The sequence below is a fragment of the Volvox carteri genome (genome assembly GCF_000143455.1).
Source record: "Volvox carteri f. nagariensis unplaced genomic scaffold VOLCAscaffold_1, whole genome shotgun sequence".
Lineage (NCBI taxonomy): Eukaryota > Viridiplantae > Chlorophyta > Chlorophyceae > Chlamydomonadales > Volvocaceae > Volvox > Volvox carteri.
The window spans coordinates 2,861,168-2,881,124 of record NW_003307545.1 but is presented as its reverse complement, the minus strand read 5'-3'; the positions used below and the strand labels follow the sequence as shown (position 1 = coordinate 2,881,124).

The window sequence follows — 19,957 nt, the reverse complement described above, 5'->3', positions numbered from 1 at the left end:
GACGGCAGGACTGCCGCAGCGGCGAAGGGACACGCTTGCGTATTTGTAAAGCCAGCTGCGCAACCAAATGAAAATCCAAGCGGATTGGGGTTCAGGACGCGTTGCGTGTGACCTTGAAAAAGCAGGTCATGCTGTGACCTTGACGGGGTTCGTCTGAGATTGTTATTTTATGCACCGCGACCCCATAATACTTAGTTTGCTATATTGCATGGGACCTTTGTTAAGCGTATGTTTAAAATGCGCATCGGCCTGTCATGAGTTCGAGTCAACGCACCTTGAGCGCTCTCCGGCAACTTTAACTTCTCCGTAACCAGCCAGTCTTATTTCTCTTGGACCTTCGAACAACAACGTGTAATAAGATGGCTGTCGCAAGCTGGAAGGTAAGCCTGATTCAATTCATGCCGTCAGCGCAACCCAAAGTCTCGAGGGGAATAGAATGATGCTTCTGATACCCAAAAATAGACGGTCTGGATTGCAGTGGGTAGTGGACCATCAAGAACCTACGACTTCGCCCCCGGTGGCGCGAAAAGTCCCGCCCCGACACTATGTGTAATGCGAAGACTCTGGCACAGTACCCAGTAAAGCAAAAATATAGTTGACCGATTACATGTGCTAAGAAATTATAGACGTTCTCTACCCCATCTCCCATCAGGACTAAGTCAGTCGTTAGTTGGATTCCACTCTAAGGGCTTTGGTGCGCAGACCCAGAATGCGAAAGGAATTTGACATACATGTCAGTAGGTTGGTTATGTCGACAACTTACCAAGGGAAGTAACTTCTCGTATTACGCCCCTGAAGCTGCCGAAACGAAGGCCAGGCTAAACACTGGCTTAGTCCTATTCGTGAACCCAGACGAGAAGGACTTAACGAAGTGCTGTGTATATGGAAGCACTATATTACAGCAAAAATCCGTGGGAGAAGTGGCAAATCATGGAACCTCTGCGTAAATGCTTGCACACTACTGCTTGGTGCTATCCATGCTGAAAAAACCTAAATGCCACGCACAGATTTTTAATCAATATAAAATTACACACAGCTAACAAGATATGGGTTGGCACTGGGTTCGAAGCTAGAACGTACTGCGCCGAGGTGCGGATTAGCGTAAGGAATATGGTTTTCCTACAACAAACATAAGATGGCCCTGACAGGCGTTCTCTGTTCACAAATGGAGTTACATTGGCGAGGAGTACAATTAACAAGATTCCTGCCGCCCACCACCCGGATCCTAAAGCCCAACAGCCGATAAATGCGCAGCTTACGCAGCTTGCAATGCAAAGCATCGAAGCGCAACATAATCAAGTCACCGTTATCTAATAACGCGCAGCCTGCTGCCCCTAAACCATCGAGTGTTGTCACCACTCAGCAGGAGCAAGAACCGCCCGTGTCCGTCCCGAGCTCGGTCATCTTCTCGGTAACGCCATATCAAGATCTAACCTACGCCCCATGCAAGGTCCTGACATATCCTTTCCCAACAGCCCAGGTTATCTCCGAGGATAACGTGAACTGGGTCCATGTCGCATGCCGCGATCTGGGTTGCGATTTGGGTTTTACCTCGGTTTGTCGGACACGATCAGGCCAGCAGTCGTCCACGTACCTAAGGCCGCCAGCTGCTGCTGTAAAGCCATTGATCTGCCGAATTATTTCATTTTATCAATAAATATCTAAATATTTTTCGCATGTCACACCAGTGTACCTTACTTCGACGAGTCCAAATAGCACGGTACACAAAGCCCACAAGGTACGCGCAGACGGCGGTATGTTCGCCCCTTTCCAAGCAGGTTTGCAAATCCCTGGCTTACCCACGGCTTTTGCCTGAACCCAATTCTTGAACACATCGAACTTCACACATTTCTGCGCCATAGGTCGCCAGGGCCATGCGCACCAACATAGCTTGCGTTGGCCACCGTTGCTGCATTGCTGCACTTATACCTAGCACAGCCATCCTTTGCGATCGTAAACGGACCTGCCGAAAGCTTCAACCGGGAAAATATGCAGAACACACGGCACGGAATCCCGAACAGTCCCGCACGTTTTTAAGCGCCGGGTTCTGCGGCAACAAGAGCATGCGGCTGGGGCCGCTGCTGCTTGCCAGTCAGGTAGCCCGCTGCAGCGACTGACGCCGTAACAAGCTTCAAGAAGTTTCAATGCCATGCAAAGATGCTTCCTATTTGAGGCCTTCTTTGTTGTTTTCGAAGGGTTTTAAATGGCATGATAAGCTATGGCATAATGCTGAAATGTGCTTATTGCGCTTGTTGCTCAATATGTACCAAATAAGCAACAGTACGCTAGAGATGTCGACCAAGGACGGACAGATTCTGGCTAACCACGGCCTGTTGGCGAGTGAGAGTGTGTGTGTGTGTGTGAGAGAGAGAGAGAGAGAGAGAGAGAGAGAGAGAGAGAGAGAGTGTGTGTGTGTATGTGTATATTTGTTACATATCTTGCCGGGCCTGACGCTGGGCAGGGGCTGCTGCCCAGCCCCAACGAACAAGACCGCCGACGCTACTTCCCCCCCTAGGGGAAAGGGGAGGGGCGTGAGGGGCCGCTGTCCCCTCTCCTGTTCGACACACAGCCTGAACCGCCAGATACCTCGTAAAGGTATGCACAGCGGTCGACCCAGATTTGCCAAAGAACACATGTTTTGGTGAAGTGCATGCAAGCGTGCATTCCCTCTGAAGTAGGCTGGGGTCGCTGGGGTGCATGCTGTGAATCATTTTTAGGGTTTTATATTGTAGCGATGCCTTTCCAGGACTCTACAACAAACGCCTTTCCTAGGCAAACGTCACCAACCTGCCCAAAAGCCTGTCAGCATGCCCATCAGGGTAAATCCGCAGAAGGGCGCGGCCTGCTTGCAACAAAACGGCCGGAGGAGCATCACTAGTATCCAGTCAAACGCGATCAAAGCATCAGGTGGCGAATTTGTGTGACTGCAGAGTGACTCATATAAAAACCTAATCGAACCGTACCAGCAACGTACTGTATAGAGCCAGAGCACGAAGAACACTGCTATGAACTTCGCTACGTTCGGCCAACGAAGGTTTGGTTCGTCGCGAGGTTCGCAGCTGGGCTTACAAAAGTCGCAAAACAGTTGGCGAAAAATCAATATAATTACGTATTTGCACTCAGCTTCGCAGTTGGACTAAAACGATATCGTCATAAAATTTAATGCCCTCATCACAGCCCTCCTAATTGTGATAGGAGCTGTGATAGGAAATAGGGGGGTCCTTGTGAAGCAGCTGCCCGCGTTTCCAAAGCACGTATGGTGTTGGATTGTAAGGTGCCCAAGTACGTTTGCGAGGAAGAGAATGTGGCCAGGCTGGAGAGGAAAGTGCAGTGGCATATTGGAATGTGAGATTAGCGTAAGCGAGTTACAGGGCGTTTTATTGCACGGGCGAATTTACGTGCAAATCTTTCACCGTAGCATCAGTCCTCAGTTCACTTCTTGGAACGAACATCAGCATAGGTCCAAGCCCTCTCGCTTGGAGGGATATGCAAACAAACATCCTGATAGGGGTAAACTCGCACGCTACCGAGCATTCAACCGAGCACATGCATGCTTAGTTGAATGGTGTGATGCGACCCCCCCTTCATTTCGTGCTCGGCAAGCCTGCGTACCGGATATGTTGGCGTTGGTTTCTGTGCGCATTGCGTACGTTGCTCGACCCCGCCGACCAAAACTACACGTGCCCAACTGAAGACATTCCCGGTGGTTGTGCAGCAGCTCTTGAGGCTGTTGCTGGCTGAAATCCATCCTGAGCTGTTGCAACACGGCTAACGCGGGCACGTCCCTATGCACAGCAAATAGCTGTTCCAAGCCAACAGCGGCGTCCATGTCACCGACAAGGCTCTAAACGTCTTATCTGTTCTTATGTTTAATTAAGTTTATGTATGTTATACTTTGCGCAACTTTGCAATTTGACTTTACTCTGAACAAGGTGCTGCATACAACTGCCTCTTCGCCAGACGCTTCCTCTTCCCGCGGCAGTTTCACGAGCCCAGTCTTGCAAGCTACGACGTAGGCTTTCGGTGCTTTCAGTTACTGCAAAGCAGCCACGCAATAGTCCAGCCTGCATGCCGCGTGCGGCTATGGCCAACATGCCCACCTGCGCAACGCGCTGGCGATCCTCGGTCTTTCCGCCAGGAATTTATATACACTTGTACAGGCGCATTTTGCGAATCGCACGCGCGCATCTGTGCGGTAAAATTCGCTCCTGGCTTTTGGGCTTTTGTACGGAGTCTTTATTCGGCACAGTACGACCGGACACATTTGTGCGAGGGGCTGCTTAACAAAACTCGATTACTTTTACTGCATGCAATACAACTAGCTATGGCATCTTTTGCCTAAACGACATCGATGCCGAATCGGTGCAACACCCATTTGACACCCCCCCCTTCAGGACTTCCAGTCAAAGGGAAAAAACGCGCCAGCCGCAGATATGGCCAGCCATTCCAACAGTCGAAATTAGCCATTCCGCCATTCCGCCATTAAGTATTCAAAAGTCAGTCGGACGGCGATGCCAAGTCCCTTCCTCCCGAGTGCTAAAACCACACGCGTGCACGAACGCACCACACACCCGCCTTTACATTTCCCTTCGCCACGTTGGTGCCTCCTGGCACACGGTCACAAATCACACCGCGTCAGGTTCAACACCCCTGACCTCCAATCTCATGCAGCTCCAATGATTCGCGCCACCGCCAGCCCCGCGGCAGTACCGGTCGCGTAGCCAAGGCTACCCGCTAACATGGCCGGCTGTACCAGCGGTGTCCAGCCCTTGGCTGCGGCCATGGCTACCAGGAAGAGGAAAACTAATATCAGGGACAGGGGTTGCAGATGGTTGGGGGGTAAAGGTCACGGGTCCGTGTGTGATTGTGTGTGTGGGGGGGGGGAAAGGAGATGTCCCGATCTGAGCATCTGGTTTGGGCCTCGAGGACGGAGAGGCACGAGCCCCAGCACGATGCGAGAGCACCACCAGCAAGGCGTCATCGCGTTGACTCGATATGAATGTGGATGAGATTCCCGCGGAATGATACAGTACCCAACACCAGCTGTCGCTGTGGAAATCATTCTATACCACATCCCCCAGCTGGCATCTGCCACATCCTGTGCCCGGAAGCGGCACTTCTGCTAAGCTTCCCTGCCCGGTCATATGCTCTCCCTTAACAACGCCGCAAGCCACCTTAAGTCCGGTTTCACACCATTACCGCTACTCCTGCTACTGCCAGTTTCACAACATCACCCTGGGCCCCCTGCCTGCCCGCCCTACCTGCCGCTGTGGCCGGGCCGCCGATGCATGCGTTGGAGCCCAGCAACAGTGCCTCTAACGGCAACCGCAGCAGCCACCTCCCAAGCGCCAGCACCACAACCCAGTGCACCACTACCATAAGGCCCAGGAAGGGCACAAGCACGCCGCAGCCCGCCAGGCATGATGGGGAGCCGGCGGAGGCACCGATGACGGCAAAGAAGAGCATCATGAAGCAGGAGCCCAGCTGAGCAGCGCCTGTTGGTGGCCGGGGTGGGGGGGTCAGGGAAGGGAAGGAGAAGGGAGGGCAAGCAGCAAGGTGAGGGTGCGTGAGGGTGCGTAAGGGTGATCGCGTCTAGGGGTGAGTAAGTGGCGAGTCCTGGGGCCCACCGGCAAAGACCGGCCCGGTAGGCGGCGCCGCCACCTTGCCGCTGCCACCTCCTCTGCCCCGCATCACTGCTGTCCGTAGCCACTTCGCCGCCGTCGCCAGCGACGCCGCCACCGCCGCCAGAAGCAACAGCGTCAGCGGTATGATGTCTAGCGCCTCCGCCAAGAGATGCGCCGCCGTGCAGGATGCCGCCGCCGCCGCCAGCGTCAGGCTGAGCGACTCCGCCGTCACTGGCGGCGGCGGCGGCGGTGGCGCCGCCACCGACCCCGTCACCTGTGCCGCCATTGCCACATCCCCGGCTGCTGATGACCCGGCTCCGGCGCCGCCGCCGCTAACGGCGAGCGCCGTTTTCTGTACGGGTACCGCCATGAGCGCCCCAAGGAACACAGCCATAAGCAGGTTGTCAGCCGCCATGGCTCCCGGGAGGGATGCCGCCGGGACCTGGAGAGCCTGTTCAGGCAACATCGCCGTCAGCAGCAGCGGCGTTGGTTACAAGAGAAGACATTGCCGACGATGGAAACAACAGCTGCCGCAGCAAACGCATCAACATCATCAGTGACAGGTCGTTAGGTTGTTAGGTCGTCGTTTGGGACTTAAGGAAAGACGATTTGCAGTGGCGCGCGTGCCAACCCCTCGACCTCCCGGCTTCCCATTCCCGCTCGTTCCAACCCCCTCTCCTCTCCCCATGATCCAATGTCCCATCGTGCCCTGTCCCGCCGGTTTCCCACGTTTCTCCGCACCAGCGCCAAGGCGGCGAAGTTGACTGAACCCCCCACGTAGCTGCCACACAGGCAAGCCGCCAGCTTGGAGCCCAAGGGGCCCAGAGCCTCCCTCAGCAGCCAGCAACCCGCCAGGGCGCCCAGTACCATGCCTACCGCCCCCACAGCGAAGCCGGCGAGGACCGGCCCGCCGTCGCTGGCCAGCCTGGGGTTGGTTAGCGGAGTTGGGTATTGGCAGAGTCTAAGCGGGCAGGAGGTTTTTGGGATGGGGTGAAGTATAAAAAAGGTACAAAACAGAGCAACTTCCGACTTCCAAAGCCGCAAATTGCTGCCGCCCGCGGTGGGTGAGTGGGGGACTGTACCGTGTAAGGTGTGTGATATGGAGTCTGTGTGGGCGCGAATGGGGACGGAGGAGAGCTTGGGAACAAAAGCTGGGTGGTGGTGGTGGGTGGTTGGGATCACGTGTCTGCGCGTGCAACCCCGCATCTCGCCACAATCCCATTCTTCACAGAAAAAAACCAGTTCCATCACTTTACATTTTCCATCACTTCCCCTCGTCCTTGCCTTTGTAGGTCTGTCTCCAGCAGGAAGCATGCAGCAGCCAGAGGCATTAAGTACCGCCACACAGCATCATATGCGGCGCAGTCGGTGGGGATGAGGCCGCCGGCCGCCAGCCCCACAGCGCACATCATGGATAGGAGCGGGGCTGATAAGGCCGCCCCCCATCGAGTGTGGGTCTCACACACCTGCATGCCGTACCCCAGGGGTGGTGGCCGCTTTGCTGTGTATGCAGGAAGGTGGAGGAACGAGCTACAGAAAGGGCGTGCGTGTGGGAAATGGATGGTGAGCGGAAGGGGGGTGTCGTATTTCATATGGTGCGGCTAAGGGTTTTAGATGGTCAGGGGTAGGAGTGGCGGGCGAGAGCGTACTTGGGCTGCTGCCCCGCAAGCTGCTAGGAGGCACCACAGCGGCCATCCATCCTGAAAAAGCGCAGTGGAAGGGCTTGTAGCCGGACCGGCGGCTCCGACTGCTCTTGCTGGTGAAATTTGGCGAGGAGGTGCATGTATGTGGTGTCCAGGGAGCTGGAGGAGAAATGGGATGGTCAGCGCGGAAGACGCAAGGCCCTGCGGCTTTGGAGCTGGCCGAGCACGTGAGGCAGAAGCTGCAAGTATAAACGGTCGATAACCTATTCGTCGGGAAGCTTGGGCCTGCATCGCTTTATATTGTAAAAGATAAAAAAAGATATTAGCGGGCTCACCAAGCATCTGGTAATCTGGGCCATATCCCGGCTTAGCTCCGGAACCTGGGAAAGTTTTAGACAATTTTTTGGAGCTATAATTTTTATGCAAAAATTATCTTGAATTACGTAGACGATGTGATGGCCATAAGGAAAGACAAAGTATACATGATGACTGCGGTGCGTTGACCAAAGTCTTGTTGCGTGGTGGTCGACCTTTACGATTCTGTTATCTCTCAAACTGCCCGGGCGGGTATAGAATCGACCCGCCCGGTTGTGATTGGGGCACGTCTCAGTATAGAGGAAAATGGGCTGCGTCTGTGGCAAGCCTGTGGATAAGGAGACTGGCCAGGAGAAGCAACAGGCTTCACCCCGGTCTACTGATGCCAAACAACAGGCTTTAGCTGCCGCGAACAGTAAGATGGATGAAAAGGTCCGAGGTAATGCGCATCCAGGAGCTGAAGGTCAAACTGGCAAGTCGCCGCCGCAAGCGCTTGCCAGCGAGGCAGCTACCAATGGACACGTGCCTTCTGCGGGCGGTAAAGGTAGGGAGTTACACACCAAATGTATCAGGCAGAAATCGGCTGCTTCCTATCGCTGTAAAGGCCTTCTTCTTGCCGCGAGGCGATAACAATTGCCTTGGCGCAGCGCCTTTTAATTCACGCATGCATCCAGACTTATAAACATTTATTCATTTGTTTCATATAGATTTTTATTTTGATGTTTTGGCTGTGGATTTTCCGGTTATGAGCATTCCGCGGTCAACAGGGGCATTGTATTCTAGGTCACGGGTGCTGATGCATTTGCACCCGCAGAAGCGGCCGGTGAGGTGCTGCAAGCGAATCGATCCGCCATACATGCATCATCGGCCATTGAAGCGGTCACCAACGGCACGAGCTCTGATGAGCAAGCCGGCAGGGCGACAGGCTACATTACGGCGGACGCAGCTGTAAGCCAGCAGTCCACAACGGAAACAGTCTCCATCGAAGGCTCGAAGGCATCAGGGGCCCAAGCTGCCTCCGCTGCGGAACAACCCGCCTTGAAAGACCAGCCTATTGCGCAGGAGCAGCCTGCGGCTTCGGACCAGCCGGATGCACAGCCGTTGGCCATCTGCACCACCACCGAGGCTGCAGTTTCAGCTGTTGATCCTCCCAGCACTCAACCCGGAGCCCCAGGTACAACGCCAGCGCCTGATGCTGAGGCCACCGCTGCTGTCACCGCAGAGACCCCGGCGGCACTAATCACAGCAGAGACCGAGACCGCGGGCACTGGTTCCCGTGATGGAGGCGATGCCCAGGCGGCCCCAGCCATCGGGGATTCCGCTGCCGGGGCCGGAAGGTCCGCAGAGTCAACATCCGAGATAGAGCGCAGCAGTGAAGTGCACCCCATCGCGGCGGGTGATGCACTCGAGGGGCCGGCGGCCAGCACGGCGATGGCAGTCTCGGACACTGTAGCTGCAGATGCCGCTGTGACTTCAGAAGCGGCAGTGGAAGCCGCTACTCCTTTGGCCACGTCGGAGGAAGCAGCCATTGCAGAACCAGCTACCGTGCCGCCAGCGCTGCCACCGGAATCGGCCCCTGTCGAAGCACAAGCAGCCACCGAGCCGGAGCCAGACACCGAAAGCCAAGCAGCCACACAGCCGGACCCTGTCACACAGCCAGAGCCTGCTCCCGCCGAGCCTTTAGCAGGTACCGAGCAGGCGGTTAGCGCCTCAGGCGGATGCGTCACCGTGGTGCATGGCTTGGATGTCGTCCCTGTTGATGCGGCAGAAGAGGAGACACACACCTACGTGCCCTCCCCATCGGAAGACCACTGCGTGCTCCTGGACCAAGGGTCATGTGATCCGAACGTTCCCTCCGCCAACAACTCCTGTGACACCGCTGAGGCCGCTGCTAGTCCAGTCGTGGTGGCAGTCCCGGCCGACACGGTGGCAGCGGTGATGGCATCCGACCAAACTCCTCCCGGCTTGAATGCTTTGGCCGCTTTGGCTGCTTTCCCAGCGGACACGGCACTGGGGAGAACCCAGCTGGATACCACCTCCGTCTCCGCCGCTGCAGTGGCAGAGGTAACATCGTTCGATGCCTCGTCGCCGGCTCCATCAGCTGCTACATCCCTTGTGGCGCCGACTGTGACGCCTGCCGGCAGTAGCAGCGGAAGCCCATGCCCGGGGACTGCCGTCGCTGCGGTCGCCGCTGCTTTTACGGCAACAACGGCATCGACGTCGGCGTCATCATCACTTCCCCCCGTGCGCATGAACTCCGTGGTGGCATCGTCAGCAGAGGGTAGCTCGCCGCGGGAGGTCGTACACGCGAGCCTTCAAGTCGCTTGCGCAAAGGTTCTCACCGCTAAAGCAACCACTGCAGACGGCGTCAGGGCAGCACGAGCGGTGTCGCTGCTGTCTGAGCGCAAGGCGAGCGCTGGTTCAGGGCAAGACAATGCCAGGGGATCATGGCCGCAGTCGCCGCCGCCTCCATCAGAAGCAGCGGAGGCGGGTGCGGGTTGTGAGGAGGATGACAGCGGCAAGGGCGCTCCTCCTGCGGAGGCGGCGTGCAGCTCCTCAGGTGCGTCCGCACTGTGTCACTTGCGATTTGGTCAGGCCTTGGACCGTGCGAGGAGGAAGGGCAAACAATCCTGTCTATCCATCCTTCATGGTGCGCGAACCACAACCCCCTCCCCCAGGGTGGCTATCTGGCGCTTCTGCATGTGCTGGGGGATGGGTCGTTAAGCACGATGTCCTTGACTTGCAATAGTTGGGGTGTGTGCCTGTATGCTGACCTGTACGTATGACTGTGCGCATGTATGAAGTCGTGCTGGCGGAGTGACGATGAAAAGAAGACCCGACCCGACACATATCGTCGAGGATGTGGGTACTGAAAAGTTTTTCAAAGTTCTCTGACCGCCCGTGCGGTGCATACAGCATGTATGCCTATCGGCATCTGTCAAGAAGTTTATATAGCCCGGCCCGACTGGACGACGCTTCCTTTGCGGTTTTCCTTTGGGGATAGAGATCAGAAGCTGCAGGGCCACATCTTAGCGCCATGTAGAGGACCACGAAGCATCGCAGTGACGTCGCTGGCTCGTGGTCATGCGGTGTGGGCTGTACGCATGTTTTACTAATTCATCAATATCAAGGCAAAATGTTATGTCGCATGTTTTGTGTGTTCGGGCTTGTTCGCGTATGACACGCGGCGTCAATCTACGTTGGCGTTTTTCAAAACTTCCTGGCTGACCGTCCGCAGGTGCCAAGGGTGAGGTGGCAGGGGGTACAGGGATTCCAACAGCGGCGGAAGGTACGGCGGGATCTGCAGACCCTGCCATGACCAGTGCCGAACCCACTGGCACATCTGGCATAAGCGACATACCAGCAGCACCACCAGCCGAGGCGCCCGCAGTGCGAGCTGCCGAGCCGTCTATTCCCCCTCTGCCGCCACTGCCGCCGCCGAGTTCAACCGCGGCGACAGGTGCTTCCAAGCCGCCGCCAGGCCCCTGGCTCCGAACCGGTGTCTCCTTTGCCTCTATTGCCGCGGCCGCGGCGAATGCTAATGCTAACGCCGTCGCCACATCCGGACCGGGCAGCCGGAAGGGGTCAGGCCGTGGAGTACCGTCGCCCCGAAATCTCAACACGGCTGCCGGCCCTGCAGCGGGACGTACTGTAGCAGTGGCGACGGTTGCAGCGGCCGCCGCGGCGGCGGCAGCGGTTGCCGAACCCTCACTGGCTCAAAAGGAGAATATCGCTCCGGCAGCAGAGGCGGCCGCAGCGGCACTGGCGGCGGGTGCCCATGCCGCCCGTGAGGAGGCGCCAGCGCCTTCCGTGGCCTTGCCGGCCGCTGCTGATGGTGGACAGGCGCTGAGGGTCACCAGGACGAGCGCCACCGCCAGCAGCAACAACAGTAGCGGCGGCGGCGCCGTGAGCGACAGCGGCAGCATGAAGAGCAGCACCGGTAGCGCCAACGGCGGTGCTGCGACAGCCGGAAATATGCGGCGCAGCTTCGCCGAAATTGTATCGCTGGCGGCTGCGGCGGCCGCCAACGCGGGCCATAGGTCTGCAGCTGTGGAATGGCGTAGGCGCTCCGGGGGTGGCAGCAGCGCTTCATCTGGAAAGGGGGTCTCCAAATCGGCAAGCGGCAGTGGCGGCTGCAGCGTCAGCGGCGCGGCCAGGTCCCCCCGCGGCCTCGCATCAGCCGCAGGCAAGTCACGCGGTGGCAGCGGAGGCGGCGCCGGCGGGGAGGCTCGGTCCGATGATTCCCTGACGGCGGAGGCACTCAAAGTGGCGTCCACCATGGCCGCCGTGTCGGCGGCCGGCATGCCCGTTGTGGTAGCAGCATCAGGAGCAGCAGGGTCACGTCGGGCCAGCTCTGGTGGCGCTGCGGATGCAGCAACAGGTGCAGCAGGAGCAACCACACCGGCAGCAGTAGTGGTAGCGCCGTCGGCATCGCTGCCGGCGGTCACATCGGTGGGTCTGCCGCTGCCACCAGCTTCGCCACCGAAGCCACCCAGCCGCAACGGCCTCACCACGCAGTCTGGACTGCCCACGCTGGAGCCGCCAGGTGCTGTGGCTCCTGTGCCAGCGGCAACGGTGGCAGTGACTGCTGAAATTGGCGACAGTGAGGCGCCGGCCGCTGCAGCGGTCAGCTGGGCGGATGAAGTCGAGGCGGAGGAGCATGAGGCCGTGGTTTCCGGTGCAGCAAACTCGACGCCATTGGAAATTCAACCGGGTGAGCGGCGTGCGTGGTGATGGTCATCAGCGGGGAGTTGAAATAGGCACGTGCAGTGGCTTCAGCAGTCCATGGGAACAGTTAGTGTTAGCGTTAATGTTAGGATGGTAGTGGTAGTGGCAGCGCTGAGGTAGCAGCGCGCATCTTTCGTTAAGCTCTGCTTACCTGACCCGCCCTTCCTGCTTCTCATGTCCCCAACAACTCCTCTTCAACAAGTAACGTATGAACCCCTTACTCCCTAACTGACTGCAGCTTCTGCATCCGACGGACACACCGCCGCAAAGGAGTCGCCGCCGGCGCCTGCTGCCTCAGCCAGCCAACCGCCCGTTCGCAGCTGGGCGTCGCTGCTCAAGCGTCCGGAAGATTCCTCCCCCGCTTCCGTTGGGCCACCCATGGCCAGCAGCAACCATGGCCATGGGCCCTCTGGTCCCGGCGCCCACAGCCGGGACCGCTACCGCCATTCCGGCTCAGCAGCCGGTAGCGGTCCTCGCCCGGTGCGGTCCTCGCCCGGTACTGGCGCCGCCGTCAAGACGGGCTCCCCAGAGGATGGTGGTGTGGCGCACGGCGGTGCTGAATCACCCGTTGCTGCTGCAGGGGCGACGGCGTCGGGTAAAGTGCCGGCTGGTCCGGCTGGTGACGGTCATCGCACTGCGGCCGCTACCGCCAGCGGCGACAGCGCTGCTGCGGGGAGCCAGACGAGTCAGGCATTTCATGAGAGCGACGATGGTGGTGGGTGGGTCGAGGCGGCTAGGCGTCGGAAGGCCCGCAGCCCGGAGCGGCGGCGGCGTGGTGGCACTGGCAACGGCCACGTGGAGAAGAGTCCCCGCGGGCCGCCCCGGGCAGGAGGTCACGGGGAGGGTGGGCGCGGCGTCGCCGTCGGCGGTGGCGGCCGCGGCAGTCGTTACAACAGCCGTCGCATGCAATGAAAAAGCGCTCGGCTACTTCAGGGACAGTCTTCCCGCGCGCACTTGCTGTAGTGTGACGCAGGAGATGAATACCCTTCGATAATACACGATGTGCGTTGTGCGGCACACACGGCGTCCGCTTTTAGCTTGTCGATATTGTGTGTTGTGGATGGGTGGGTGAGTGGATGAGGCAGAGCATGATAACGTGATCACCAGTGTTTCTGAATCACGTGTCTGTCTCTGTCGTAGCTAGCGCGACAGCGTAGCATTCAGGACGGAGGAGGGTTTTGCGACGCGATATGTGCTTATTTGTATGTCACAGAGGCCATCCGGAAGGTTCGGAAAATTGCCAGTAAGGAAGGAGCTACATGTTGCTATTGTTGGCATGTCCCCGTGCGGCTCTTTGACACATGGCCCATGGTACCCTAATGCGAAGCGGCGAACGCCTGTACCATTTCATGACGTTGACTTTTTTTTTATTCCAAGCGTGTTCTGCGCGGGACGCGATCCTTTTTTCTGCGTCTTGCCTGGAATGATATGCGATGATTGAGTGACTCTCGTCCAATTGTTTTTTTCCTTCACTGCGGACGGATGCATCATGGGCTGTGCACGTGTGGGAAGGCTGTGCGCTTCCTGCGGACGTGAGATGCATTTGGCCTTCTTCTTCATCTTCTTACGTGCACGGCGGCACGGCGGCTAGGAGTCCTCACTATTTCCCCACTTCGACTGCAAGCGCCGCGCGCTGCGCGGTGCGTCATCTCCCGGGTGCCAGGAAGAGGAGGGGAGGGGGAGAGCAGGAAGTTGTGACGCGGGGGGTTTCTGTGTCTCAGCAGCAGCAGCAGCGGCAGGTGGAGTTATCGCCTTGAGGTGTGTCCTTACCCGCGTGCTGTTTCTCAGTGCTTTGCGCTTAGCGTGCTTATTCATCCTCCGTGGTGATTCCGGCACCGTATGTACCGCGAAACGCGTCAGCAGATATACAGGTAATACAGGCCAATGCTACGGCAAACCTTGACCGTGCCACCCATATCCGGTGTTATCCTGGGAGCTACCGGGGGCCTGCGCCTCTGCCCTGGGCGGACACCCAATGTCGTCGTGTGTTATGGATCAAGCCGCTCTTTTTGCGCTCCGGATAATGCGCTGGTTGGCTGCCTTGTTCTCCACACGCCTGACATGTTCTTGGCCTAGGTTACCCTCGAGGCAGCACGACCTGACGTTTTTTCTGCTCACGAGCGAGCGGGAGGATCGCATGAGGTCATTACCTCGGTTTAGGGGAGATGCTGCTGAGCATCACTGCTTAAATGGTTGCTTGTAGGAGCCCGCACGTAAGGGAATCACAGGCGCTTCGCTTTGGAGTTGGTTGAACAGTGGTGGAGACAGCGAGATGGCATTGATCCCTGCGATAGCGAAGATTCCGAAGACACACATGGTTTTGCCTGAAGGTCACGCGCACCATATTGTGTGTTGGCTTGCCGGGAGGTCATTTGTTGTTTGCATCCTGGGTTTTGACGTACGCGTGCAGCAGTGATGTACAATCACGTATTTTGAAGTGTGTGCGCGGCATATGACGTTCAGGCTGCATGAAACGAAATGGTTCCTTTGTTCCAGGAACCACTACCCAGGTGCGGAAACGTTGCTATGGCAATTTAAGCGTCCATTTCCTGCAGCCTGCCCATTTGGCATCATAGTATGCTGAACTTGCAGTGCAACAGCCTCACTCCACTGTTTCGTTAATCAGCACAGCCATTCAAGTATGTATCCCACCTGTTGTACAAAACTTCGGAGTTGGTTAGACTGACTCATCTCGTCTTACCAACAAAGGTAAGTGTGAAATCGAGAGGTTGTATCCTTTTCATGGCTTGCTATAGATGTTTATTGTTACAATTTGGCGAAGCCCTGTACGCTTTGCAATGACGAACGAGGTAGTCGTCGTCCATCGCGTACATTGCACTGCGCACCCTTAAGACAAATTACACCATAGCTTATGAGCTAGCATACTGCCTGTCATACTTCCCAAGTCTTGGCTATGTTCGTGCACTTAGGTGGTGACGAGAACTCGAAACCGACATATTTTGAAGTTATTGCAGCTGACCGACTTGTGCCAAGCTTAAAGGCGGCAGTAATCTATGCGCTTTCGGTGAGCTTGGGCTGCGACTGCCGGTCTTGTCCTTGAAGCGTGGGAAAGGATTCCCACCCTTCAAGAGCTGACGATAGTTGAATATACGACAAGGAAGTAGAAATATAATGGAGGATGTGCTCCTCAGGTCTTTTCCCAGCGGCATCCTTGGGTGTACCGACTTCTTAACTACGATGACGAGGTGTTCGCGCTTCTCACGCTAGTCCTCGACGGCCACAGCCTACTGAGCTCCGACAGCACCTTCTCAGACAGCTTGTATGGGTTGAAGCTGCAGCCCCTGCGTCCGGGGCAGAACGGCCGGGAACGCCTGACACGTCGGCAACGCTGGCTCGTACTTGCCTGCAAAGTTCTGCTGCCCTACCTTAAATCCAAAGCGGATAAGGTTATCCGCCGCTCCGCCTCTGCTTCGGGCGGCATACTTGCGCTTGCGTTGCGATACGGTGGAGAGCAGGTGGGTCCCAGCCTCTCTCCTCACAGCCTCATTAGCTGCTCAGCCCTGGTCCAGGGTCCCTGACCAGGGTTTGAGTCCGCGATGGAAGGAGACACGCTCACTCATTTAGTGCCCAATGCCCATTAGCAATAATTCCAAGTAGAGCTCAGGTTCCAGGTCTCAGGTTTCAGGTTCTAGGTTCCATGACGCGGGTGGGAACGCTCCAGGAACGCTCCAGGATTGACTGAGCCCCGATCCAGTGTTTAGCACCCTCCCCCCTTTTCGGACATGCGGGCGCAACGACGATCATAATATAATAGTGGGAGCACGTGATGGAGAGCAGCCGCCACCTGCGTCAACAATAGCAGCAACAGCAGAGTTGGGGTCATCCCCGGGCCCTTGGGCCCCTACCCACGTGCCTGGCTGCAATTCGTGCACTCGCCGCAGGGCTCCTCCACCGCCGCCGCCACCGCCGCGTCCTCAGGGCCCCCAGGTCGGAGAGCCCATGGCGGGGAGGCCGAGGGGGAGGCTGAGGGGGAGGGGGAGGGGGCGTCCGGCGACCTGCGGGAGCGGTTGGTGAGGGCCTTTGTGGCGGCTTACCCCTGGCTGCACGCCGCCTTGGAGGTGGGCTGGGGTCCGGACGTGGATTTGGTGCGGATGCGTGTGGTCTGTGTGTGTGTGGGGGGGGTTAGGTTTGGATTGGGCACAGAATGTGGATTCGCTGCCTTTCCTGTTTGAGCTTTACCACTTTCCCCCTGTCCCCCTGTTCCCCGGAGTTATCTTCCTTTCCACAATCATTCCACAACCCGTGGGGGTGAGGGCCAAAGAACCCGATGATGGCCCCCGCGAGCGGGAATCTTTTAGATGCTCACGTTGTGTTGTTTGTAACCACCTTCCCCTGGGCCCCCTTGTGGCCGCCTCGTTGGCGCCGCGCGTTGGGGTGTTTTGACTTCGGTCCCGCAGGGCACGACATTCGCTTACCATCTGTCGTACCTTCTCGGTGCAAGTTCCGTACACCATCCCGTACTACATGTGAGTACTGAGGGTGCTTGCGGGAGATTGTACTGATTGGCCTTGCTTTCAGCCGCTGGGCTTTCTTCGCCGCTTCTATTTCCAAAAAACACTCGCAATCAACGAGCGATGACGATATTGTTGCATTAGCGGGCGGCGCTGCAAAGGATAATTATGGTGATGATGATGATGATGATGATGATGATGATGGTGTTGATGATGGCGGTGTTGACAATAGTGCTAGTAGGGTTGTGCTGGTAGTGGTGACCTTGTTTGACACGGCCACCCAGCCCGCGGTCCCGATGCGGGTGAAGGCAGGGCGCAGGGGAAGTGGTGCAGCTGGGGTGGGGGTAGCAAACCGTGGCGGGCGGCTCCCCCGGCCCCTCCCCCTGTTCGGGACGCTGTGTGCGACTGACGGTGTGTTTTTCAGCGCCGACGTGTCCATCATGCACCTTGCCTTGGCTGTTATGGGTTGGGAGGATAAGGAAGCCACAGATGGGTTGGCCCTGTCGCCTCCCGCCACCAGCCGGGCCCCGATTGCCAATGTCCCTTTCCTTCGTCTTCTTCTTCTCCTTCTTCTGGTGGTCCTTTTTCTGCTCCTGATTTGTTGCGACTGCAAATTTTCAAGCGTTATCTCGCCTCTGCTGCTGCTGCTGCTGCCGGTGCCATTGTTGGTCGTGTAACCCCAGGCCCTCGGTGTGAGCGTCGCCCGCACCTCGGCCAAGGACCTTGTGAGTGCGGAGGGGGGGCGGGGGGGGAAGAGGTGGAGGGGAAAGGGAGGGAGGGGTCGGACAGCGGGGGGGAAGGGAGGTGAGATTTGAGGGGAGGCTACCGCAGCAGGAACGGGCAGGAGCAGCAGCGGTAGAGGCGGGTAGGCAGGAAGCCAGGAAGCACCTAGCGCCGTAAAGTCACTCTTAAATCGTAGAATTCCAAAAACAGCCTCGCGGACCAGCTCAGGCTCAAGGCCTTGATATGGATGCTGGATGGGGTGTGGGGTGTGGGCTATCCATGCGTTAGCCCCCTGCGTGCGGTCGTACACCGATGATGCCGATGAACAGTATGAAACGATTATAGCACGATTAAATGCCATCTTCTTTACCTCGGATTTGTTGGTTGGTTGTTGATTGGTTGTTGGTTTGTTGGTTGGCCCCAACTCCACGCGCCTGCCCATATGGTTCCTCCCAGCTCACCCACTGCCACTCAACCACCACCCACTCATTAGACAACCACCACCACCCGCTCACCTCCCGCGACTCCGCGACTCGAAACAGATGGATGCTGACAAGGCGAAGCAGGCAAGCCGTCAGGCGTTGCTGCAGGCGCTGAGGGCGAGCAGGGCAGCGGCGGCGACAGCAGCCACTGCGGCGTCCGGGAGTCGTACGATGCGCGGCGCCGCGGCAGCGGCGCGGCATGCCGTCACCACGGGGCGTTACGGCTTGGTCCGGGGCCTCCTGGCGGCTAGGTGGCTACTAGAGGACCACGCGCGCAGCAGCCTCATCTTGGCGGTATTTGGATTTAAGGTGCATGATCCCCCGGGGGCTGGGGTGGGGTGGGGTTGGGGAGGGGAGGGGGTCTGCAACTAATGCAACCTAGAGGACGTGGAGATATGGGGGGAGAGCCCTGGGGGTCCCTGGAGTCATGTCTTATGTACAGCAGATCCTTGCAGCTCCACGTGCTGGCTGCCTGACCGTTGTCTTGCTCCTCCGTGTTTTGTATGTGAACCCCATACTCAACCTGACATCTTCCGTACTGTAACGGACAGTACGGACCGTACCAACGCAGACGTCACTGCTCTGAGATGCTCTTGATTATGCATGTTGCAAAACGGTATCCGGTATATTTTTTGACCGGCGATGAGAACGTTTATTTGTAAGTTTGCCAAGTCTTTCAAAATGCAGCTCCCGTATCAACGTGCGCTGGTGTGCTGTGTGTGACTGTTGTCATGCTGTGTGTTTTTCCTGGTCACGTGTTTCCTGACCAGGCTCTGGAGTGGTGGTACTCCACGGCGGAGGGGTCACTGGCGCGCAGCAAGGTCCTGCCGCCGCCGCCGCCACCGCCGCCACCGCGGCCCGTGCCGCCGCCGGGGGGGGTCGGACTGCCCGCGGACCCGTCAGACTGTCCGTTGTGCAGGTACGTACGTACGTACGTGCGTGCGTGTATGTATGTATGTGTATGTATGTGTATGTATGTGTGGGCGTCGGCGTGTGTAGGTGTCTTTTCATATACCCTGAATTATTTCCCGTTTACCGGTTCACTAGCTCACCAGCTCACCAGTTCACCAGCGAAACGTCTTCTGAACGCCTTTTCAATCGTCAGTGGTTCGTCTTAACCCATTTCTCCTATTGCTGCCTCCATCTCCTGACAGCCTTGAGTTCCAAGGTTTGAAAGAAACCCTAGATCCAGATCCAAAGAGCCTCCTCAGGAACCTTCAGAGACGCCGAGGTGTCCTGGCTATAACAATTTCCGGAGATCTGCCGGCCTTTCGCCAATTCCTCCTCAAACTGAATCTGAATCCACGCACATTCCGTAATGTACTGTGATGTGGTTACCCTCCCCCCTCCCTTCCCCCCTTCCTACCTCCCTCTGTCGCTCCCTCTTCACAGGAAACGCACCACTAACCCCGCCACCATCGCCACCTCGGGCTACGTGTTCTGCTACCCTTGCGCTTTCAACCACGTCATGCAGCACGGCTGCTGCCCCGTCTCGCTGCTGCCGGCAGGACTAGACCACGTACGGAAACTGTACGAGGCCGCGTAGGATACGAAACACACACGGTCCCGAGCGCCACCCGCCCGGCCGATTGAATGACCATACGTGCCCCCCCAACCTTCCCATGCACCCCATCCCTGTTTTGCTACGCCCACGGCCGTCCGGCGGTCCGAGGTGTGTGTCCGCGTGTGGGTCCGCAATGGACTGAGCATCGCGCAGAGGGAGTGCTGGAGTGATGTCGCACAGATGATCAGAGTAGTGCTTGTGTATGTGTGTGTCGACATGTGTGTGTGTGTGACGGCCGCCAAATGTTGGCCGTCCGTATGTTCATCTGTTTGTGTGTCCGTCACCGTGCGGCGGTGGCGTCAATCCCGTTGCGGCGTTTGTCGTGCGCTGCACGGGAAGTGGGCGAGAGCGGGTGCCTTGAGCCCACGCGATGGCGGATGAGGCTCTGTGTGCGCGGGGGGGTGTG

At 57.7% G+C, this 19,957-nt stretch overlaps 2 protein-coding genes across 2 annotated transcripts; one reads left to right on the top strand and one right to left on the bottom strand.

Moving 5' to 3' along the window:
- Nucleotides 1-4,663: 4,663 nt before the first annotated feature.
- VOLCADRAFT_102761 (uncharacterized protein) lies at nucleotides 4,664-7,407 on the bottom strand (the record flags this gene model as incomplete). The annotated part of the gene is made up of 7 exons (XM_002945747.1): nucleotides 4,664-4,803; nucleotides 5,262-5,495; nucleotides 5,628-6,075; nucleotides 6,366-6,549; nucleotides 6,707-6,730; nucleotides 7,091-7,125; nucleotides 7,360-7,407. 7 exons carry the CDS (start codon nucleotides 7,405-7,407, stop codon nucleotides 4,664-4,666), a joined length of 1,113 nt encoding a protein of 370 aa, XP_002945793.1.
- A 7,817-nt stretch (nucleotides 7,408-15,224) lies between these two features.
- Nucleotides 15,225-19,533, top strand: VOLCADRAFT_127336 (uncharacterized protein; the record flags this gene model as incomplete). The annotated part of the gene is made up of 8 exons (XM_002946098.1): nucleotides 15,225-15,335; nucleotides 15,463-15,786; nucleotides 16,213-16,389; nucleotides 16,729-16,797; nucleotides 17,466-17,507; nucleotides 18,048-18,296; nucleotides 18,758-18,906; nucleotides 19,380-19,533. 8 exons carry the CDS (start codon nucleotides 15,225-15,227, stop codon nucleotides 19,531-19,533), a joined length of 1,275 nt encoding a protein of 424 aa, XP_002946144.1.
- Between the last annotated feature and the right edge of the window lie 424 nt (nucleotides 19,534-19,957).